Source organism: Typopeltis vanoorti, chromosome 18 (genome assembly GCF_054136105.1).
Source record: "Typopeltis vanoorti isolate ZY-2024b chromosome 18, IOZ_Tvanoo_1.0, whole genome shotgun sequence".
In the NCBI taxonomy this organism is placed as follows: Eukaryota; Metazoa; Arthropoda; class Arachnida; order Uropygi; family Thelyphonidae; genus Typopeltis; species Typopeltis vanoorti.
The window spans coordinates 94712551-94738346 of NC_143566.1; the positions used below are offsets into that span (position 1 = coordinate 94712551).

Here is a 25796-nt window from a genome sequence, read left to right on the forward strand (position 1 = left end):
AGAGAACTCAACCAAGAAACTTGCTGATGCTAATGCACTAGCAAAAGCTAAACTAATTCCACTGAAATCAGTGATACAACATCAAATTCCTGAAATCAATGCTGACAGAAAGACCTCCATCATGATAGCAAGCTACGAACAGGACATTATAGAGGAATGAAGATCAATACAGATGATACAAGAACATATAGAAACTGCAACAACTGTCCCAATACTGAACTGACACCACTCACATCTTTACCTGTCCAGCAATTATAGCAGCCTTGCAAGAAATAGATCCTAATCCTGAACAACAGCTCTATACAACCAAAATTATCGACGTAGCCAAAGCAGTTCAAGGAGCACTTGGAAACATCCAAGACTCTTCAAAGGACAAAACAGCAACACCCAGCCAGTGACTTCAGAGTAGAAACATAACACTGTAATATTATAGAAATACAATTTTATTAATACAGACCAGTTTACAATAAAACTTATATTAAAACCTACCAGTTTCGCCAGCAAACTGTCTGGCTTTTTCAAGGTGTTTACGGAGATATGAAAACGTTGTAAACCAACTAGTAGCTATGGTTACACGTTTCGCGTGACAGAGAGGCCTTATTGTTCTTATTCATTATCACGCATTCGTTTCAGACGTGTAATGTGATTACTGGCTAGCTGTAGTTCAGATTGATTGAGAGAGAGGATCAAGTTTTTCCACAAACTGTTTAGAATTACACCCTGATTTCTGTTGAGGTTTCCACCATTTATTGACACTATTGTGGCTTCCTTAAATAAACGATGCCTGTAGTCGTCATCGAGATATGGCATGGAGCTGTTTTGCCAATCTAAGTACAATGACAACCCCAGACAAGAAGAATCCCACTGTCAGCACATTTCTACTGTAGTGATACCTTTCATCAAGTCAATTTCTTATCAAATAGCAAGAATACTAAGAGCCCATAACATCAGAGTGGTCTTCAAACCAACCACCAACATCAGACAAGTTTTATGATCCCCAAAAGATAAAGTGCCATTCTACAAATATCCAGGAGTATATTAATTACATTCCCTGTTCCTGTGGTCTTGCCTACATCGGACAAACTTCACAAAGTTTAGAAATTAGACAAAAAGAACATGTTAGTGATGTAAACCGCAACAGAAGCATCTCTTCCGGCTTAGCACATCATTTCTGTACGTACACACGATAGATTGGCAAAACAGCTCCATGCCATATCTCGATGACGACTATAGGCATCGTTTATTTAAGGAAGCCACAATAGTGTCAATAAATGGTGGAAACCTCAACAGAAATCAGGGTGTAATTCTAAACAGTTTGTGGAAAAACTTGATCCTCTCTCTCAATCAATCTGAACTACAGCTAGCCAGTAATCACATTACACGTCTGAAATGAATGCGTGATAATGAATAAGAACAATAAGTCCTCTCTGTCACGCGAAACGTATAACCATAGCTACTAGTTGGTTTACAACGTTTTTTTATGTTCCTTTCAATTTGCATTTACTAGTTTTCATATCTCCGTAAACACCTTGAAAAAGCCAGACAGTTTGCTGGCGAAACTGGTAGGTTTTAATATAAGTTTTATTGTAAACTGGTCTGTATTAATGAAATTGTATTTCTATTATAAAATGACCAAATATGTATAATTTAAATTGTAATATTATATTATAACACTGTAATATCAGTTCTGAAATCTCTCCTTTGTAGGACTGATACGTACCTGTGCTTTCTCAAACTTTGCTCAACGCAACTGCACAGGGATAAATGTTGTTTTGATTATGTTAGTGCACTTATGTTTGCTATTAGAAATTTAGATAAGGAGGCATATTTTTATCATTGTTATTAGCATTGTTCATCTATGAACAGCATCTCCACTCTCTGATCAACAAGCTGCAAGTTTGAATCCCATGTTAGCTTGGATGTCTGTTAATTATTTTGCTGGTAGATGAGGCTCATCACCAGGTGTTGAGACCATCTTGTTGTTGGAAGTAAGCTTGAAAATGGTGTACCATATTTGTTCTCTAAAGCAGGATTTCTGGATTATCCAACCCCTAACCTACCCTCACATTTGAAATTAAAGTGAGTGGTAATTTACTCGCTTTAATAATTAGTAATTTACTCAGTAATGACTTTGTAAAGACATTTCACAAGATGCCACATGGAATGTTTGTGTAAATTTGAAGGCAAGGTGATTTAGATGAGCTGGGAGTGTGAGCAAAGGATAATTGTCATTTTAATTTGGCAGAGATTTATACATTTATAAATCTCTGCCAAATTTTATAAATTTGGCAGAGAAAATTTATACACTTTGGGATGAAAAGATTACAAGTTTCATATTATTGCATTGATGGAATTGAACTGAAAGAAATTGATGAGGCTTCAGGGAAATTGAAGTTACCTGTCCACCATCACTTACAAACGAAGTTACAAATAACTCATTTGTAAACCTTTGATATGGCATGTGGGGACTAATTTGATCATCTGGGTTTCTTGAGGATATAGAAGCGTTAGAGAATATTCACAGGTGAGTGACTGATCTATGGTGTATGTCCTACACAACTATACTGAAGATTTGTACATTAAGTACATACAAAGCTGATAGGCAGAAACAGGAGGATATGATAGAAATGTATAAGTTATGGAAGTAGTTTTTTAGAGGAGATGTTAAAGAAATTTTCCAATATAAGAGAAGATAGACAAGGACAAGGGGTTACCATTGAAAGTTGTGTAAGTGTAGCTCACAAGGTGTGTGAGGACTAGTTTTTTTGCTTGGAGAGTGGTGAATGAGTGGCATTCTGAATACTCTATCAGTGAATGAATTTGAGAGATATGGTAAGTGTTATGTTAATAATTAATGTGTCATGTTAGTGGGCTTTCCATGATGAGTCTTTAGCTAGAGGTCCAAATTTATTATTATTTGACACCTCCAAGACCCGTTGTGGAATAGGACACACATACATACTGTGTCGTTACAATAAAAAAATAATAATATAATGGGCTGGTACTACTGTATATACTGTATTTTTCCATTTATAAGATGATACTTTTTTCTAAAATATTTAGACCAAATATTGGGGATCATCTTATACATGGAAATAACCGGTTGAGAGACATGCTGTTGCCGTGGTGAAACTGCCAGTACCTTGTCTCCGTGAAAAGGCTTCCGCCAATCACTAGCCTTTGTTAACTCTGTCGATTGACATCATTAACGACTAATTCTGAATAAACCAATCCGAACTCTGAAAGCATTCATATGTCTGCAACTCATTGGCAGGGTAAGTTAATGCATTAACAATATTTTGAGCACTAGCCCATAATAATGTCCAAAAATAAAAAACGATTGTCATATTCTTCAATATTTAAGTTAAAAGTCATCACTTATGCAAAAGAACATGGAAATAAAGCTTCAGGGAGACAGTTTGAACCTCCTCCCACTGTATGATTAGACAGTGGAAATGTTTAAAATATTGATTTCTTAATTTTGGAGGTTCGAAAAAGTAGGGTTCGTCTTATACGTGGGGTTTCTTATACACGGAAAAATATGGCAATATGATTTTTGCTGGTGTTTTTCTATTACAGCCAATATAATAATGGTACAAAAAATATTTTCACTTATAATAAGATCAGAGTATCACTGTTTTGCTAGCATAAGCATACTTGGTCTTTTTCCACAGGTGTGTAAATAATAACATTCTGTGTGATATGACCATGATACAAAAGAAGTGAATCCAAAGCATGTGGTGTAGGAGTGGGGGGGGGGGGGGGTAAGTAATTATTTGCTGAGGGGAATCAAAATGCTTGTATACAACTGGTTTACAACCTGAGTTATCTAGTATGAATGCAACAGTGATTGCATTCATACTTAAATAATGTACTGTATCACTGTGAAACCATACTAAATAATCAGACATTCAATAAACTACAGTTTTACTTGCGTACCCAGCATTCATTTCTTTCAGGGAAAATATGCAATTTGATATACTGTATAATAAGTTAGCATTTACATTGTGTCACAGCCACTTTTAGGAATGGTTATAAAAAGTGTTTAGAAATAGTTTATTTATATTATTTTTTAAATTCCACACATGGAGAATTAGCAAAATTAGAACACATTACTACTGTTTGTGGTAAAGGTATTAAAAAGAGAGAACTATTTTTATTTGAATAACTGAAGGTTGTAGTCCATGAGTGGTATGTAGAATTATATTCCAGATGGCAGAGATGCATGGATACCAAAGTTTTTTTTTTTTTTAAATTGGAAAAGCTGTACATGTGATATGTTTGTACAAGGAAAGACTAAAAGTGCAAGTCAGCCTGAGGAATGGGGGTGAAATCGTCATTATTATTATTATCTGAGACCTCCAGGGAGTCAAGGCCTCATCGAGGGAAGCTATAAATCACCCAACCAACTATCATACCTTCCCTTAAATTCATTCACACTAGATTGCACTCACTACCCCTAAGGGCAAATTATTCCACTTGTTCACTGACCTCTGGGAGCAAAATGTAGCTCTTACACCTTTCTTGACTGCGAACAAACTTAACTTCCATGAATGCCACCATGTTCTCTCCCCACCTTCCATATAACGAAAAATTTCATCAGTTGATATCCTATAACACCCATTCAAAAGTTTATACACCTCTATCATATCACCTCTCTTTCTCCTGTTAACCAGAGTCTGCAATCCCCTTTGCACCCGTTCCACAGCTTCTTTATCCCCTTGGAACCTGTAAGACCAAATCTGCGCACAATAATCCAGGTATGGTCTTATCAAAGCCTTATAAAGAGGCAAAATAACTTCCTTATCCTTGCATGTCAAGGTTCGCTTCAACATTGCAATTATCCTCTGAGTTGTATTTGCAACTTTTGCTATGTGACCTTTGAACTTTAAATTTCTATCCACCAATACACCAAGATTCTTTAATTTGCCTCTTTAGTTTCTTATAGCATAACCTCACTAATGTAATATGCATATAGACATAATAAATTACCACCAAGCCTATTCTTATAATTAGATATGCAATCTATTTGGTCGTGTTCTAGAATTTTCTCTTTTTCCTCCCCAGACATACTTAAAAGGTCTAAACCCAAAGCATATTTTTCCACCCCTTCACCATATACATGACCATGTTCAAAGACATTCATATCTTTATCACATTTGCATACCATAGCTGAACTTTCAAACACTTTCCCCATTCCTCCCTTGATGATCTAGTTTCCCTGACTGATTCTTGCAGTCATTCTTGTAAAAGTGAAGACTGAACCCAAATTGCTTTGGTAGAATTGATTAATAGCAAAATTCAATATGTTAAAGCACTGGGTATGGGAGATCTTGAAATGCTTGTTCAATCACTACGATATTTAGTAAATGAATTAGCAGAATTGAGTATATATATACTAACATTAACAAAATAGTGTAATCAACTGTAAAATAAGAGCAAATGCTTTTTAAAATCACAATAATTTTTTACTTATGATTTTTTTTTTTGGCATTCATATTAGCTGCTAAATCAAAAGTAATAAAAAGGAATCCATGGGCAGAACATTGGCAAAGCTAATTGTATTGTGACTATTAATTTATGGAATCAATTTGTGAATAGTTTCAGTTGCCTTGGATAAATCCGAAACAACCAACCAACCTGCTTAACTATTGAGAATGAAGTACAGATAACCTTCGTATAACGCGGATGTTAGGTTCCATAGAAATACCGCGTTATATAAATCGTGTTATGCGAGACTCGGATCACACAGAAAAAGTAGAGTTATGTTCCGAAATTTTTTTTTTTAATTATATAAACAACAATGATATATTTTATATCGTTGTTTACCCAACAAAAATATATTTTTATTTAATTCTTGTAATTCATGTAAGTTAAGAAAACATAAACTATGAAACAAATATATAGTATAAAATTACAAATTGTACATAAACTTCATTGCACATAATAAAGTGCATATTTTAATCATCATCACTGTCTTTAAAACGAACATTTCATAGATGTTCTTTATTTTTATTTATTTACGAGTGGCCAGATGTCGTCATCACTTGAAATCTCTTGGACATCATATGTATAATTCTCATTGCATACTTCGGCTGGTTTAGTTATCAAGAAGCCAGTAATAAGACCTTGCTTACCACTATGCTGCAATTTTTTATTAATTTCATAATATGGAGCTAAACAAATATCCAATTGTCTGGTGAATTTTCCAGAGCGCTCCATCGAGGGATCATTATCTTTAAAATAACTTTCTAACTTTCTTTCCAAGTCCAATCCTTCTGCTAATTTCTTTAAACTGAATTCTTTCACGGATTCATCATAATCAGAATCTTCGGCAGAACTTTCTCTGCCATTTGGTTCGACGTCATCTATTAATTGTACCAGTTTCTCTTCATTTAAATCTATTTCCCCATCAATTAATTCACTAATTTCGTTTTCAACCATATCGCAAAAGCCCTCTATGTGGCCATTACTATAAAAATAATTTTTTACATAAAAAAGCATAACATATTGTATGTAACTCACCAGAAAATAAAGTGCTCAGCTTGAGATTAGCATACTTATGATTTTTAATGTGTTCTCCTGGCAGAAAATGAAAACAATGTTCAACAATAATTAACACTTTATATGGTAAACAATGCGTGCTAAAGGGTATTTCCCCTAACATAAATTTGCTACTTATGACTACATGTGCGATACGGACAGACATAAATTTAACGAAGATAAAATTTGATTTTTAAGTCACGCGATGAAAAATATATCAAAAGATAAAGGATTACTGCAATTTTGTAGACTGTGTTTTTATCAAAACCGCGTTGTATAAGTACCACAAACAACGGTTGCTACAATTTGTGGATCTCATTATATCGATTTTTTTGATGCTTTTGTAAGCTACTATAACACAACAGAATTTTCTTCAAGTTGATGAACAGGGTCTCCAAGATCTTTGTTGCACATCTCAGAGTGCATCTCAAATTCTTGATATTGTTATTTGTGAAGTAGGTCTGTTGAAAATTCACATTTCCACTGTTCTTTTGTTTCACACACATTTTGGAATTTTCAACATTACTTCAGAATTGCTTTGCATTGTTCACATGCCATAGCTAGTGGCATAGCTAGAGCTTTTGCTGCCTGGGGCGGTCCCTGAGTTTGCCACCCCTCTCAATACACATCTAAAATATTACAAAAAAAGTCAAAATGACATATAGGAAAATAAATTAAAACAATATGTTTATTTTTGAAGTAAAACTTTTAATTCCAACATTCTAAAATGTTGGAATTAAAGAATCTAAAATTTTGGAATTTCTTGCTTTTCTGTTAGCAAAATCGTCGATGACATTGGCAAAGTCTATTTCATAGTAATGTAAGTAATTCTTGATCAATTTTAATTTAGAAAAACTCCTCTCACAACTAGCAACACTTACAGCAATTGTTCTCAAGAACTCAGTTCCAAATATTACAATATTTGGAACTGAGTTCTTGAGACTGTATTTTAGAATAAACTGCAAAAGTTCAAAAAGGTTCAAAGTGCTGCCTGGGGTGGACCACCCTCCCCTAGATATGCCATTGCACTTCTGCCACACCACTTTTTATTATGGATGTCATTTTCACTTTTGTAATAGCAATTTTTTTAAGTGAATCCCACCCAAAAAAGGTTGTAGACCTATCATTCCATAAGGGAGCTAGGGGTTAGAAACAGAAACTATGACCATGAAACTTTTCTGAGCCACCTCAGGCATCGTATGCAGGATCATGATCACAGTGGACAACAAAATTTCACCTTCTGCTCAAAGATATAAATATCCATGTCTACAGCAGAAATCAAACTTGTGATCTCTTAAGTGGACAGTGGAAGTGCTTACCAGTTTGGCTGACCAGGCTGATAATCGATGGCATCTGTTATGTGCACATACCATGGTATAGTGCAAAAAACAGTCCTGAACTTTGACATAACTGAATTCCATAACACTGATGTAGCTAGAGCTTTTGCTGCCCGGGTCGGTCCCTGAGTTTGCTGTCCCTCTCAGTACATACCAAAAATACTACAAAAACTCAAAACGACATATAGGGAAATAAATTAAAACACTATGTTTATTTTTGAAGTAAAACTTTAATTTCAACATTCTAAAATATTATTTTTCTTGCTTTTCTGTTAGGAAATTCGTCGATGACATTGGCAAAGTCTATTTCATAGTAATGTAGGTAATTCTTAATCAATTTATTTAGAAAAACTCCTCTCACAACTAGCAACACTTACAGTAATTGTGAGGAAAATTCGCTGTGGTATTACAATAGTTGGAACTGAGTTCTCGAGACTGTATTTTAGAATTAACTGCAAAAGTTCAAAAATGTTCAAAGTGCTGCCTGGGGCAGACCCCCCCCCCCTCTAGCTATGCCTCTGCCATAACATATATCGTTGTAGTTATTCGGTACTTTTTTTTTTTTTGCACCATGCTGTACCTGGTGTAGCCATAAATACTGTTACAACTTGAACAATGCATAAACCTTTAAATCATTTACAGCTTTCAGTACATACAAACTGCATGCATAATGTGCATATAGCAGCACTTAATGTTTGAAATGCCTTCCTTTTACCTTCATGCACAACATCCAGTGGAAATGCTGGCGATGCTGGGTTGACATTTCTTGCGGGCTACTCTCTCTTAAGCTCCAACCACAATTGAAGTCCAGCAGATTCAAATCGGGACTTCCAGGTGGCCAGTCAGATGGTGACTGAACCACTGATATGTGGTTCAGCACATTCACCTCCAACCACTGTTGTGTGGTCCTCATGTGCAGGGGCTGAGTCCTGTTGGAAGATCCACTGTCTACCATGACAACAAGGTTTTGACTCCTTTCAAGCATACATACACCCTCGTAGTATGTATGCTATGTAATCCATAGTGATTACATAGCATTCATAGTATAAACCATAATAACCCATACATAACCTTACATTTTGCAACATTAAATTGGCAACCATAATCCTTCACCCATGTTGAGCTCTTCATTGACAAGATGCCTGACAATTTGCTACAGAATAATGAGAAAAAAGCTTGGGATGCATTTCATCTGATGTCAACTAACTTCCTCGGAAATGTCAGGACAGAAAACTACAAGGAACTTTTTGAGGACTTGTTGTCTCTGTATGACAAACTTGGCTGCAGTATGTCCTTAAAAATACACTTACTCCATTCCCACTTGGATTTCTTCCCTGACAACTGCAACATGGTTAGTGATGAGCAGAGTGAACATTTCTATCAGGAAATTGCAACAAAGGGAAAACGATACCAGAGAAAGTGGTCCACTTCCATGTTGGCTGACTACTGTTGGACATTTTGAGATAATCCTGAGTAGCTATACAAGTGACAAGTAAAGTGACGTTGGACATAGAAGCAGACATTGACCTGTATATGTAGCTTATTACTCTATTATATAAGAAACTATTGCAGATCTCTCACAAAACCATAGCCAATTTTGCATTTTATTGTTATCTTCGTGTTCAGCACCTCGAAATGTATATGAAATGACAAAATCAATATGGGGGACATGACTTTTGTAAAATTTTGTTGTCCAGTGTAAACCATAGAAAAAAGTCTTTACCTCACCCATGGTACTAATCAGGGGCGCACCGGCCATATGTGTGCGATGCACACAGCCACCAGGATAGTAAAGGCGTCAAAGAAGAGGAAATACTTAAAAAAAAAAAAAAAAAAAAGTTTTTTTAAAATAATTTTTTTATTTGAGGCTGGGGGGTGGGGGGGGAAATAGAGACACCAACTAAAGTTTTGCACACAGGTGCCGGACACTACTGGCACACCCCTGGTACTAATGTGGTATTCTATTCATTAATATACTATTTAATTTAACCTTGTGTTGGGGAGAGTTAAAGTATGCTTTTGACATAAGGAATGGAAGATACAGTTAACTTCATCTTTATGGGACTGAAGAAAGCTTTTCTGTAAGTTTTTGATGATTGACTCACTGAAATCATTATACAAGAAAGTGGATTTGATGTACATGCATACACCAGTCATATGACATGTCAAGTTTCAGACCACATTGTATAACAAATTATTGCTTTTTTTTCCCACTTGTAGATGCATGTAATTGCTGAACGTTTTTAAGCAGTTACATATGTATGTGACTGACATAGCATTTATTTATGTCACTTACAACAAACAAAAAATTTAGAATAATTTTTGGAATCATCGTAAAGCCAGGGCTTTACTGTACCATATTTTTACTTCAATAAGGCATCATTGGAGCAAAGAGAATAGCAAGCTCAGTGGATGGACTTCTTGTGGTACCATATTAAGACCAAAGTTCTACATGGAATGATAATATAACAAGAGGTGAAGTTTTGCTGCATTTCCTTAATCTCAATAGATCTGATGTGGATCGAGTTTATCCCCTCTGTAAGAGATGTCGTTTCTTACTGCTCATCTTAATTAAAGGTTGTTTTCATAATCATTGCTAGGATTTTAGTACAATAATAATATAAAAGCATAAAAGCAAGTAATTTTCTGCATTATTTGCTTTTGTCTATGCTACAGTTCATTCATGTTGAAAATGCCCTTGATACTTGGGCAAAATTCCACAATGAATAATTTTTTTTATGACATAACTTATCTGTTATTCATTTTATAAATGTCTTTTTTGCATTTCTATTCATTTGCTGATTTATTCCGATGGAATTTTTATCTTTTCAGATGCTATAATGACATTCGTTATAATTACATTGTTTTTTGTTGCTGCAAACTGCAAATTCTTATTAAAATAAACCTTTAGTCTTAGTCTAGCCATAAATACTGTTGCAACTTCAACAGCACATAAACCTTTAATCTATCAATAAATCACTTACAGCTTTCCTCACATACAAAACCACATGTGTAATGGTGCTTGTGGGATCTATGCACCCTGGTAGTTTGATATGTGGCAGATGAGAGAAGGGGGAATCAGTGGCACACTCAGAGGGGGGAAGGGGCCCTGGCACCCCCCCAAAAAGGAAAAAAACACTAGATAAATTTCCAAAAATCTTTTCCTAATTAAAATTCATTTTTTTTATTTATGTTGTGTCATGTCTTCTATACTACTCTATTTCTATACTACTTATGAATTAGTGATCATTGCAGATGCTCAGTCATAGGTCGCATGCGATGCATAGTGTGTATTCTCAAATCGTACACTCAACTCAGCCCCCTCCAAAATTAAATCCTGAGTGTGCCACTAGGGGGAATGCATATATGTGCAAAATTAGGCAATGGGAGTAACTTAGTGAGGTAGATATTACAATAACTGACCTTGTTGCATCTGGGACAGGAGTATCTCAACCTAGAGAGTGAGATGGGTAATATGATGGGGGGGGGTGGCGAGCGGAATAAGAGTGAGGAGTGTGGAAGGCTTGAATGATTGTGAAGTTTTTGGAGATTGTCTTGATTGGGAGGATGAATGGCGAGCAAGAGTGGCTAACTTGCAGAGAGAGAGATAGATGAGATGAAAGAGGAGGTGGAATGTATCAGTCGGAGAGAAGGAATGAGAAAAATGTGAGGGAGTGCTGGAACCAGGGATAAATTGATCCCAGGACAAGTAAGTAGGGAAACACAGAGAGAAAGGGTTAGAGGAGAGGGAGTGAGGGATGCAGATGAGCAATCAAGGAACAGCATGGTAAGAAGTAAAGAGGTATGATGTATGGAGACTTGATGCTCCATGGTGTGCAAGATAGGATGCCATAGGAGTGTTTGCCTGGAGGAACAATAAAGTGTGGCTATGGCAATTAAGTAGGGGTGAAAGCATGGATGAGATGATTGTAATAGTGAGCATGAATGATTTGAGAGGCAGTGTAAATCGGATGGCAAGAGATCTGAGATTCATGCTTGAAGTTGTACAAAAGAAAATGCACAGAGGAAAGATAGTGTGTGTGTTACTCAGGTATGATAATGACAAGCTGAGCAGAAGAACAGTAATAATGAATAGCATAATAGCCAGAATGTATCAGAAGAGAGGAATGGAATATGTGGATGCTAGGGGGACATTTGAGGACAGAAAGGAGCTGTAGACAAATGAAAGGGGAAATGTAGGCATCTGAGGAGATTACTGTTTTCTGAACAAGTCAATGCATCAATGCAGCGAAACTAGAATTCCCAGAGTGGATGGTAGCAGGGGTGGCCTCTTGTGGGAATAGGTAAGTGATGACTATGTCCTCTAAGAGTGAAGGCTTTGGAAGGCAGTTACACTTATCATTTTGAAAGCATATGGTAGGTAGAGGTGGGCAAGACAGGATATTTAGTGAGGTGTAGCTACAAGCCAAGGAGCACAGAGGATAAGCAGCAGATGTTTAGGCAGTTGAGCTTGGCAAGTGCAAGAAGAATGATTATTATGGGAGATTTTAACTACAGCAGTATAAGTTGGGAGGAGGAAAATGCATGTAGTAATAAGGGAATGGAATTTCTAGAATTCTTCAGACAGATGTCTTAGGCAACATATAATAGAGGGAACAAGAGGTTCAGGAGTTTGGATTTGGTCATAGCATCAAAAGAATTAATAATAACTGAGATGACATTTCTCCCCCCGTTGGAGAGCGTGACCATGTGGTTTTGACTTGGACATGCAGGAGTATCAAAGAAAAGGGAACATATGTGAAATTATAAGGCAGGTGATTACAATAGTCTTAAATATCAACTTGGGGCAGTTCCATTGAGGGCAGAATTCGAAGGCCGGGATATCATTTGTATATGGTAAATTGTGAAGGAATGTTTGTTGGCAGTAATAGTAAGCTGTATTCCACGAGTAAAGAAGAGGATACAATTCGGTGTAAAGTGGATGACAAACAATATCAAACAACAACTGCAGGTGAAAAAGAGATTATGGAAGAGATATAAGGAGGGGGTGGAGAGCAGATGCATGAATAATAGCTGGGAGAGTTTAATAATAATAACATGCATATTACAGCACTCAATGTTCAAAATGTCACCCTTTTGCCTTCACGTATACCCGAGGTCTGTGAGGCCGCATATCGATGGTGGCATGCACAACATATCGCAGAAATGCTGCTACTCCTTGCTCAAAATCTACCTTCAGGTTAGCAATGCTGGGGTGTTGTTTCCTGTAGACTACTCTTAAGCTCCATCCACAATTTGAAGTCCAACAGATTCAGATTGGGACCTCCAGATGGCCAATCAGATGGTGATATGTGGTTGGCACATCCGTGTGCGGAAGTTGTGATAGTATTTATGGCAAAACTGTGTACTATATGAACTCTATTCAAGAATCTTGTATGGAGTGTTTAAGAATGCAACTATGTAAGTCTGCAGTTAATATGTTGACCATTCATGAAACTAAAAATAATTTGATTTTTATAAAAAAATTAAAAAAATTTTTTTGGTTGTAGATATACATCAGTAGGGAGTAGAAACAATACTCAGCCAAATCCTCTGTTGAAGCATACGTCTGAAGATGGTACCATTTTCTATAAACCAGCATATTTATTAAAAAATCCTAATGAAGAGAGAAATGGTCGTTGTTAGCACTAGTTATTTAAACTTTTGGAATAATCCTTTGAATTCCAGGTAGGTCCATGAATGGTAACAAAAGTCAGACTATATGTTATGCTCAAAAAAAAATTATATTCTTCTTCTCATTTATCCAAAATTGGGCTGAAAAATGCCTGTTTATGGATAGAACCAAAATATCTAATTAAATTAATTATATATATATATATATATACATATGTTTTGATATCAGTCTCATCCACAGACTTTTCCTTAAGTATATGGTAGTATTGCAACATCACCCAGATGGTAGTAGTATTATAACATTACTTAAAGATAAGGTTGACTTACTTCTCTTGTCCTTTTCCCACACTCCATAAAATTAAAAATTCCATCAACTGAAATCATGTATGACCGTTTCAGAAGTTTCTAAGTCTCAATCATATCACTTGTCTTTCTCCTTTTTGCTAGTGTCTGCTGCCTACAAATACCCATTCTGTCTTCATAATCAGTATTCCACAATCCTGATATCATTTCTAACTCTCTCTCCACTGTATCACAGCCACCATGGAAACCAGGCCAGACCTGTGCACAATAGTCCAAGTGAGGTCTTGTAAAGAGGCAAACTGACTTCCTTATCTTTACATGTCAAGGTTCATTTCAGTATTACAATTATTCTCTGAGTTGTATTTACAATTTTTACTATATAACCCTTGAATTTTAATAAATTTAGTTTAATCCTTTATCCAAGTGTGAGCAAACAAAGTTTGCACCTGAAAGTATCTTCAGGACTGGGATAAGGTGGTACAACACCAGGCAACTCGTTGCAAAGGTAGAGCAAGCTAACATCACTCCTATCTCAGTATCTCCCATAATGCAAAACACATCTCCTTGCGGATATGTATAATGTTATACATTAAGGGAAGGTCAGTGGGAGCCAGGTTTTCATAATCAAAACCCTTGAACTTCAACTTCCTGTCTACTAAAACTCCAAGATTCCTAACTAGATCAGTTTCTTCTAGCATAATCCCACCAATATAATAAGATATTGGATATCTGATCACACCAAAGTGCATCACCTTACATTTATTAACATTGAAATGACAGCCATTTTCACATGACTACAGTTCCAGCCTATTCAAATCATTCTGCAAGTACTGCATATCAGCAGCACTCCTGATTATCCTACCTATCTTTGCATCATTAGCAAATATGCATGTCATGTGTTAGATCCTTCCCAATGTCATTAATGTACAGATTAAATAACAATGAACCAAAGACTGATCCTTGAGGCACACCACTGGTTAATCTTGCAGATTCACCCCCCCCCCTCATACAACTTTATGATATGTCAGTCAGCCATCCATCCTCTTATCCATACCCACTAGTTTATAATCCAATCCCATATTCTTCGATTTTTGCAACAATCTTCCATACTGTATTCTGTCAAAAGCCCTAGCAAAATCTAAAAGTATCATGGTGTATCCATTCTTCTTGTCTAACTCAGTGGTAACATTATTACAGAATGTGAGCAAGTTGCTAAAACATTTCCCTCAGTAAACCCATGCTGTTCATTGCAAAGTAGAGATTCTCTGTCTACCCAGTTCTGAATGAGAACTATAACCAACTTTTCCAAAATCTTCACCACCACTCTTGTTCAATCAGATCACCATACACTCTTTCCACTCCTGTGGAATCTTCTCTGTTCTGAGACTTAAATTACCGTATTTTTCTGTGTATAAGACTATACTTTTTTCTAAAATTTTTAGACCAAAAATTGGGGGTCGTCTTATACACGGGGGATAACTGGTTTAGAAACCTGTGGTTGCCATGGCGAAACTGTCGGTACCTTGTCTTCACGAACAGGCTCCTGCCAATCACTAGCCTTTGTTAACTTTGTCGATTGACGTCATTAACGGCTGATTCTGAATAAACCAATCAGAACTCTGAAAGCATTCATACGTCTGCAATTCGTTGGTGGGGTTAATGCATTAACAATATTTTGAGCACTAGTCCATAAAAATGTTCGAAAATAAAAAACGATTGTCATATTCTTCAAAATTCAAGTTAAAAGTCATCAATTATGAAAAGAACATGGAAAAATAATAAAAATATTACCTAATTACTAAATATACTTTGAATGGTTTAAAAAATGTCAAAATTCTGGGAAATGGTGATCTTGAACTCTCACTAATCTAATTTTATTTGTAATATGTATGAATTTTTATGCAAACGTTTTTATACCACACACATTACATTCACAGATTTAGTTATCTAAATCTGTGAATGTAAGCAAGTAAAAGAAAGAAGGAAAATGACTACTGAATGCAGGTTACTGATACAGAAGTGATTGTTCAACTCATGAGTAGCCATTTTTCTAAAAGCTATCAACCTGGTAGTATATGCAACAGTGAACTCATCACTACCTCTTCACTGCATGAGGAGGAAATACTAGAGCTGTTGCATAAACTGAATAAGAATTCTGCAATAGAAACTGATGGGATATCAGCACGGATACTAGAAGAGTGTTGAGCTGAACTGGCTATTCCTTTGATCGTATTTTTCTGTGTATAAGACGAGCCGTATTTTTTCGAAATTAAGAAATCAATATTTTAAACATAAAACAGAATACATTTGACATTTTTTAAACCATTCAAATTTTCATCTAGCCTGTTCTTCAATCTAATCAGAAAATCACCTCTCTACGTTAAGTAAGCATTCGTTAGATATAACTGTTCAATTGCTAAGGATTTTCCAGCTGGTATCATGAAATTATTTGACTTTGCTGTGCACACAGGTGGAATGTTGTGCTGACCTGCCCCCCCCCCCCCATTACTATTGTTATTCCATTATTTCATAGAACACTTGGAAGAATAGCTCTTCGCTTAGTTTCATTTTGTTGATGTGTTAGCTATGCGGCCATACTTAAATGAAGAAGAATTATATCTCATCTCATTTTCCTTTTTGATGAGATGAAGAATTATATATTTTTACTTAAAATCAACAACTTTTTCTTTATAATAAAATTTATATTAGAAAAAAATATATAATAGTCATTCCTTTCCTGGATTCACTTCTAAAGTGGGAAGTTGATCTTTCCCTCAGCTTTTCTAGTTAAAGAAGCCTATGTTCACCAGAAGATACATTCTTCAGAACTCAGTACATCTGGAATTGTCAAGACTTTTGCCTTATAGGGCACATATAATCTGCTCTTCTGAGAGAAAGAGCAGATGTACTAGGATTATATTGCATTCAAGACATGTTACTCAGTGGTTACTTTCACCTAAATTGCCTTCTCTACTAATAGCCCATTATCAGATATCAAGAGAATTTCCAATTTTAAAACTTCTGAACTCATCTCAGAAGTTTTAAAATATATATTTGATTTCCAGGCATTTTGCAAGCCAGTAAAACAAGATTTCTTCCATCCTGTCTTCCACATAAGATAGAAGGACAAACTCTTGGCCCACCAGTGAGTGCACTAGATTCCTTGTTCTTGCATATCATATTTTGGTCAGACAGGTCGTACTGTAGACATCTAATGATCAGAATATATGAATTACATTCATTTTCTCCAAGATGAGAAATCTGGTCTTGTAGAACATGTTTCTACTAGCCAGAGGATCCTATGGAACAATACAAGAATGCTTCACAAAACACCTTTCAAATTTGAGAGGGCCTTCAAACAGTGTTATAAAGTTCTTTGCAATCAACCCAATCTGAATCACAAATTCTCAAAATTCTGGGAAATAGTGACTTTAAACTCTCCTTAATAATCTAACTTTATTTGTGATATGTACATGTATAGAATTATATATACAGACATAAGCAGATGGCATAATCATAAAAATAATAACAGAATGACACTTACTTACATAAGGAGTAATAAAAAATGATTTATTACTTGCAGAAATTTCAGCTAGGTTTCCTAGCCATTATCAGTGCATACAGATGAAAAGAGATAAACAAAATTAAAACAGTACTTAAAATGTAAGCACACATGACAGTATATACTATTAACTGCGGGATTCAAAGAAATAAATTTAAATAATTACTAATTGAAAAACAGGTATGAGGAGTGTTACATAGGATGACTTTCCAAAATTAGGAAAGTTTAATTATCACAATTTTGGGAATAAACTATTTGCAGTCAATAGGACCCATTTTTAATCCCTTTAATGTTCTGAACTTTTACGGTGCTGTCAGGACACTGCTGTTATTTTGGTAAAACAACTTTACAAGAGGCATGCAATCCTTTGGTAATGATGACATTGTGCTTTAACACGTCTGCTCACAGGCAATGAATTGACACATTCTGCAGCTACCTACCTATAAATGCAAGTAGCTGTGGAATGTCAGCAGCCACCTGCTTTTATAGAAGCTTCTTTCAAAACATACATCATTGAGGACATTTGTCATTTGCAGGTCACAGTGTTTTGCTGCTCACCAGGAGGAATTATGTAATTTACATGTATTGCAGCACCTGTAATGATGCTTTACATATAATAATGTGTGTATTGCCCCACACACACACACACACATCATTATAAACATTAAATCATTCTGTTGAGTAGTTACCCAGCTACAGCCTTTCGAAATGTGAACTTTAAATTACCCTGTATAATCCTTTGTGTTGTATAATATACTCTATATTATATAATCATCATAACACAAAGGATATAGATTATATATAATCTGTATATCTAGATTATATAATTTTTCAAGTAAAAAATAACTTCTGTGTAAGGCTGGTTTTCTTCTAGTGAATTCTATGCCTAGTGGATAAGTCATGGCTGGTTAAACTTATGAAGTAAAATATAATCTTGATTATCTATCTGTCCATAATAACAAAGGCCACAAGAGCATGGGATTTTGTAAACTCCATGATGAGAAAGGAGGAGGATATTTATCGTTTGGAGAGTCTAGGAAAGAATTTAATTTTTGAACTTGGAAGAAAGAAACTTGTAGGTCAATTTGGAAATGAAATCTTGCAGTTCTTTCCAACACTCCCTTAGCATACGGAATGTAAATTCTAGAAATTTCTTCTCGAAAAAGATTAAGATGAAGGCAAATAATTATTTTGGTATTGTATCCATTAGAGATAAAAATAGCTCTGAAAAGGACAAATCTTTTAAGAGAACTAGTAAGACACAGTTTATGTGCACAGCAAATCAAAGTTTTAATTTCATCATATTTCTGACATGGGCAATGATGTGTTGCAGCATTAATGTATTTACAGGTAAGGATTGTTTTTCTGTATACCAAGAACTGTAAAATTGACATTAAGTTGATGTAAAATGAAAATGTCCAGTAAAGAGAGACAATTGTTTTCTTTAATTCTTGGGTTTACTGAATTAATTTTCTGAAGAAATTCATAAATTTTTAACAAGGAACAGTTACAGCAAAAACCTAATGAACATATTAATAGAAGATAGATGGCTGAGGCAAAAAAAAACATTATGAATGTGTCGTGCAAATTGTTCCCTATAATTTGCTTGAATTGGAAATAGAAGATTCCATTGCAGTTCCTTTTGCCTGTTTATAAAGTTTTGCTTGACAAGAAAAGTAAGCTGAATTTATGACAGTTGAATAAGTTCACAATAACAGGAGGAAAATCGTTAGATAGAGAGCAAAACTACATCAAAATTATTTAAGATATCTGTAGGTTATAATATATTTTATTCTTGAAATCCTCTGAATTTTTAATTAGAGAAGAATTTCCCATAAATGTGGAGAGAAACATGGATAGATGTTTTGAGAGTTTGTCTTTGGAAGACCATAAAGTCAGGGGAGTCTAGCTTGATGAACTCAACCTTTTTTATAGCATCTTCCTCCAAGATTGAACTTTGTCCAAATACATATATTGAGGGAGCATTGAAGAGAATTGCGAGACTTGTTCACCAAACTGACCTACAAGTTTCTTTCTGTTCAATTTGAAATTAAATTCCTTCCTAGATTCTCTGAAAGATAGATATCCTACTCTTTCTCATCCTGGAGTTGACAAAATCTGTGCTTATTTGGCCTTTACTATTATCGGCAGATGAGTCATTCAACTCAGATTTGTCTAGAACATTAAGATTATATTCTACTTCATTGGTTTGAACAGACACACCTTATCCACTAGACAGAATTTACTGGAAGGAAAGGAAATTCTTATACATAGTTATTTTTTACATGCAAGATTACATAAAGTTTTAAACCCACATTCACAGACTGAACCTCAACAAAAACGACTGTCTTAAACTTTCCCACTTTTGAAAAGTCATCCTAAGTGACACTCTTCACACTTATGTTTCATGAATTAGTAGTTATCTGAATTATTTCTTTGAATTCTGATAATTGTAGATGGAGTTATCCTCTTGTAATTAATACCACATGTGTGCTTACATTTTAAGTGTTCTAATTTTGTTTACCTCTTTTCATTTGTATGAATGCATTGTCAATAGCTAGGAAATGTTGCAGAAACTCCTCAAGTAAAAATTAATTTTCCCTTGCATAAGTGTCATTCCATTATTTATTTGTATGTACTCTCTATTCTTATGCAAGCATTATATATATCATCATCATCGGCCATTGTCAATCCATTGCTGGATGAAGGCTTTTCCAAGATTACCCCAAAACTGTCTGTCCACAGCTCTCCTTTCCCATGTCACTCCTGCAAATCTGATGATATCATCAATCCACCATGATTTAGGTTGGTGTTCTGGTCGTTTTTCCTCTTGTGGAATCCAATCCAGTACTTCTTTTGTCCATCATTGATTTTGTCTTCAAGCAGTATGCCTAGCCGATTGCCACTTCAGATGTTTCACTCTTCTTATGATGTCAGAGACTTTGGTTTGATTATTCCTTTTGTGATCCAGTCTTGTAATACCAAGCATACTTCTTTTCATAGTAAATTCTTTTTTTTTTTTTTTTAATTTCCTTTGCATTTCCAACCAGGAATAATAAAAACCAATAATGATGAAATTAAACAAGCAGATCATTACATGTACTTAGGACAACAGATAACAATGTAACAAAATATCATGGAGGAAATTAAAAGACACATGATGCTTGGGTGGAAAGCATTTGGAAAATTACATTCAATATTCAAAAGCCAACTACCATTATGCCTGAAGAGAAGAGTTTTTAACCAATGTCTTCTTCCTATATTGACATATGGCCGTGAATATTTATTGAATATGCCTAACTTTATTTATGGTCATGTTAACAACCATGTTTACGAGTTTTCCATGGGTTTCTGATTGCATCATGTGACTGACCAAAAAAAGCAGTCTGTGTAAATGCCTGTTCTCATTCCATTTTCATCCATTCACGGCCATATGTCAATATAGGAAGAAGACATTCGTTAAAAACTCTTCTCTACAGGCATAATGGTAGTTGGCTTTTGAATATTGAATGTAATTTTCCAAATGCTTTCCACCCAAGCATCATGTGTCTTTTAATTTCATCCATGATATTTTGTTACATTGATATCTGTTGTCCTAAGTACATATAATGATCTATTTAATTTCATCATTATTGATTTTTATTATTCCTGGTTGGACATAGCTATTGAACATAACTTGGGTCTTCTTTAGGCCAGCTGTTTTGCTAGCAATTTGGAGTTCATGGATATGAGTCTGTAATTTGTACACAGTTGAAGTAAAGATAACTATGTCATCTGCAGAGAGTCAAGGCTTAAATATCTTCCATTTATCATCAGACCTTTTCCTTCTTAATCAAGAAGTTTGAATGTTTCTTCTAGACACACTGTGAATAGAGATACTTTGGAGATATTGTGTTACCCTGTCTTATACCTCTCTGTATTTCCACAGTAGAGATGTTTCCATTGAAATGAATTGCTGCATGCTGTTATTTGATTGTCCTGACATATGGCTCCTCCACTTGTTGGTTTCGTAATGCTTTTAAGTATTGCACAAGTTTTTCTGAATCATATATATGCTTTCTCATAATCAATAAAACCAAGTCATAATGGTAACTGATATTTATTACACTGTTTGATAATCTGTTGTACAGCTTGAATATGGTCCATTGTACTAAAGCCACTTTGAAAGCCTGCCTGTTCTTTTGGTTGTCCTAGGTCTAGAGTCATACAAAGTCTGTGAGCCACGACTTGTAAACCACCGATAGTAGACTGATGGGTCAGCAGGTCGTAAAGTCTTCTACTTCATCCTTTCTATGTATCAGAATTAGGGTAGCCTTCTTATGTTTTCTTGATACATCATTTTTCTTCACACATAAGGGTAAATAGTTTTGTTAGTATTTTATAGATTATTTCTCCATCTGCTTTTAGAAGTTCATCTATAACTACATCCTTGCCTGCAGCTTTTCCATTTTGCAAGCTTTGGATGCTCCACATAACTTCTGGTAGAATCTGTAGTACTTCAACTATTTTGTAGTTGTCTTCTTCATTTAATTCGTCATCCTGATATAATACTGAGTAAAATTCTTCAATTCTTTTTGCTATAGCATATCTATCTCTGGTTATGGTCCCATCTTGTAGTTTGACTGCAACCATCTGCTTATTGCTGTTTGGCTTTTTTGAGATTACAGTTGTTTTCAATTGTTTGTTGTATGAATGTATATGTATACATACACACACTTATTCATAGATTGATTTAATTATTCATTCTTTTTTTTTACATACATTTTTTATGTTCACTTTATGTGAATAATCTATTAATTGTATATGTACTGTATGTATAATTTTTATGCAAATATTATAATTTAATTTTTTTTTATATTTCTGATTTAATAAAATTCTTTTTAAAATTTCTCCTTACATCTGCTTTTATATCCCTGTAACAAACTTTGTGCTCAATTACCCATCGCCTAACTTTATTTATGGTCATGTTAACAACCATGTTTACCAGTTTTCCATGGGTTTCTGATTGCATCATGTGACTGACCAAAAAAAGCAGTCTGTGTAAATGCCTGTTCTCATTCCATTTTCATCCATTCCTGTTGTGTGTTTATTATGATGTGATGAGATGAAATACGTATCATAAAATATATGTTTATTAAATGCTTCATTTTTCTTTATGTAATTTACATACTGCTGAATAAGTTCATTATGTCTGTGAATTGTGTTAGTATTAATAAGGTGAAACAGGTATCTTAATATGAATTTGAGAATTAAAATATTTTATTCTATTTTTACTTAGTTATTTACAACTATTTGTTTCTTTCAGCTTACACAAAGATACCTGAAGGCTAAATTCTTGCTCACTGGTCCTAATGTCTCTTGATGATATCTTAGAATCCTCTATAAACATCTGTAATTACTTAGTATCACTAGTTAAACAGCTTTTTGGACCCAATGGTCAGAATGCTCTTCTGTTCACTTCAATAGGGCATGCTACAATAACCAGCAGTGCAGTTTCTGTTATTGACACTGCCCACTATAGTCATCCAATATCCAAGTTAATCTTACAAGCTGTGATTTCCCATAATGACCAGGTTGGTGATGGAAGCAAAATATTTTTACTTCTTTGCCATGAACTACTAAAAAGAATAAAAGAAACTTCTGATCAACAGCATGTTAAGATTTTGAATCAAGATATTTGTTACCTTATGTCTTCAGTTTTGCCTGAGTGCTTTCATACTTTAAACACCAGTCCTCCTTCTTGTCATCATAAAATAAATGTAGCAAATAAGAAAGACCTAATAGAAGCATGCTTCATCTTACTTCAAACTTTCTTTTCCAGCAAGTTTAGTCACCATGTTTCAAAACAGCTTGTATTTTTCATTCACAGATTTGTTAAGAATATTGTAAATAGTTGGAACCATTTTGCAATAGTACTGCAGCATTCAATACTGAACTTCCATATTCTCTGCACTGAAATGAATGCAGTTTCTTTGCAAGAGTCACAGGTATTATCTGGAATTTTATTTAGTAGGGATTTTACTGTTGACCCCTCTAAACAATCAGGTAAAAAACATAAATATGTGATTGTAACAGATGACAATAGCCAGAATTTTGAAAGCAAACCAGTTTTCTCTTTAAATAGTAATTCAGAAATTCAACATATCCTTCACTGGGATCATTGTCATAGTCAAAAATTTATCAATGGATTAAAGAAATGTGAAATAACACTAATCCTTTGCAATTGTAAGGTGCCAGATACTCTGAAGTCCCTTTGTATACAAGAACAAATAGCTCTCGTCACCATGATACCAAAAGAAGAAATTGACTACTTGCAATTTCTTACCAAGATAAAACCATTAAACAGCTTTAGTGAATTACCATCTTCTGTAAATATAGGAAAGGTACAATTTCTTTCATCATTAGTGATAGGCAAACATTCCTATGTGCATATAGGAACAGAGACTCATATCTCTTGGCTAAATCCTCATCATGTAGTACTTTGTGGACCTACTTCTGATTTGTGTAAACAGTATTTCAGAGAATGTCACAATGCACTTAAGGTCCTTTTTCACTGGTTAACTGCTGATTATCATGTGCAGCCAAAGATGCATTTTAATTATTCTAAATGTAGTAATGAATGTAAAATAAAGAAATCTCTCTCAGCAAAAATTTTACATGGTGATTCTGTGGACTGCCTGCATTCTGATGTGACTAAATCCTCTGAATTCCAAGAATCAAGTTCAGAGAAGTCATTGCTGAATAAAGAAAATAACACCTGCTCTCAGTTAACATTTCAGAAAGGTGCTTATTTTTCCTATAAAGAGAATCATTATGATAAATTATCTAGTAGGGAACAGGAAGCGGTTTGTTATCCTGCTGGAGGATGTTGGGAATCATGTTTATACAATCATTTAATGTTAAAATCCCAATGCTTAAAGCCATCGGTTTCCTGGACTTGCAAAGTACTTGCAGAAGCTTTGGTAATTGTTCCTTTGACTTTACACCAGAACTCATATTCTGCAAGCAGACGTAATTTTATTCATTTATGGCAAAAGTTAAAAAAAAATTGGCAGTCAGGATGTGTACAAACTCTTGATGGCCAGAAAGGAACTCTTTGTCTTGCAGATGGCTATTCTGCATTTGAGCCAGTAGCAATAAAACAATTTACAGTGTATCATGCATTACAACTTGTTATGCAAATACTTTGCCTTGAGGGAATTGTAAGTGTACAAAGAATTAATATTAAGAAAAATATTAAGTCAGATAAATAACATGTCAGACAGTAATAAGGAGTATAGGATATCAAATATAATATTTAATTTTGAACAGAATAAGCTGGTAATGAAATTATAAGAAAAATAAATTCATTTTATAAATTTAACCTGTGCTTTGCATTTACTTACTGTTAATGCACATATTTTTAATCTGTTCTTATCGTGAGAAGGGGAGAAATGGTATCTTCCCCCTTCCCTTCCATTAACAAACAATGCCTTAATCAATATACATAAATAAAAACATAATGGCAGTAGGATTGTTTATTTAGCAAATGTGACCACCTCCTAAATTTAGCATTCCTGTGGTCATTCTTTGAAAACAGTTTATTCCATTTGGAACTTACTCATTCTGGAGGAATTAAGCATAATATATTACACTTGTGATCCAACATTCTTCTGTGAACACATTTAGCATTCTACCTTCAATGAAAAAGCATGAAAGGATTTCTACTAGTCTCTTAGGAGAATCAACAAATAGAAACTGGTGCTGACATAAGTCAGTAGAGAAGGTATTTCATCCTGAATGGATGTAAATGCTTTGTGAAGGACATGTTGTACCAACCTTATGCTTGACATATTTATCCATGTTTGTTGCACTTAACTCTTCTTTTAAAGGATAATTTGAAGGATATATAATAATGTTCTTACTGTAATACATGGTTTAATAAATGATTTGCTAACTGCAGAAAGGGGATGTGTCCTTTTTCCAACTTTACTGGAACAACCAAAAACTAAGTTGATTTGTTGCAAATTTTGTTGTTGAACTACTTCAATAGCTTTTTAGAACTTAATATCTTTATAATCCATTATTTCTGTGGTATTGTTCATTATAGAGTAAGAGATCTCAATAAAGCCATTTTAGAAAAAAATGGACACATCTCCTTTCTGCAGTTAGCAATTCAAATATTTTAGTTTAAATTAATAAATGGAGATATAATGTAGTACAAGCCATTAGGAAAAAGAAAACCAGGACGTCCTCTTAAACGATTCAAATGACTTCTAAGGCCGGAACAGGCCATGCTAGGCCTAAATCCTTGATACGCATGATGATGAATAATTGGAGATAGTAAGCCACATACTAATTTTAATTAGTGTAATGGGAATGCTCAATGTAGTATAGTATATGAGAAGAGTTAGTTACATCAAAAAAGACTGACCAGA

At 34.7% G+C, this 25796-nt stretch overlaps 1 protein-coding gene across 7 annotated transcripts in view; it reads left to right on the forward strand.

The window, feature by feature from the left end:
• Positions 1–24742, forward strand: part of LOC150096954 (bifunctional FAD diphosphatase/FAD synthase-like) — a 71376-nt gene extending 46634 nt beyond the window's left edge. For 2 of the 7 annotated variants that reach the window (XM_090407847.1, XM_090407848.1), the window contains exons 2-3: positions 13391–13568; positions 22685–24742. In XM_090407847.1, coding sequence (XP_090263973.1) covers positions 22731–24632 — 1902 coding nt within the window. In that variant the 5' untranslated portion in view covers positions 13391–13568; positions 22685–22730 and the 3' untranslated portion in view covers positions 24633–24742. Of the gene's footprint in view, positions 1–3152; positions 3276–13390; positions 13569–22684 lie in introns of those variants that run through there. The other 5 variants (XM_090407852.1, XM_090407853.1, XM_090407850.1 and 2 more) reach the window with 4 other exon arrangements.
• Positions 24743–25796: the final 1054 nt, after the last annotated feature.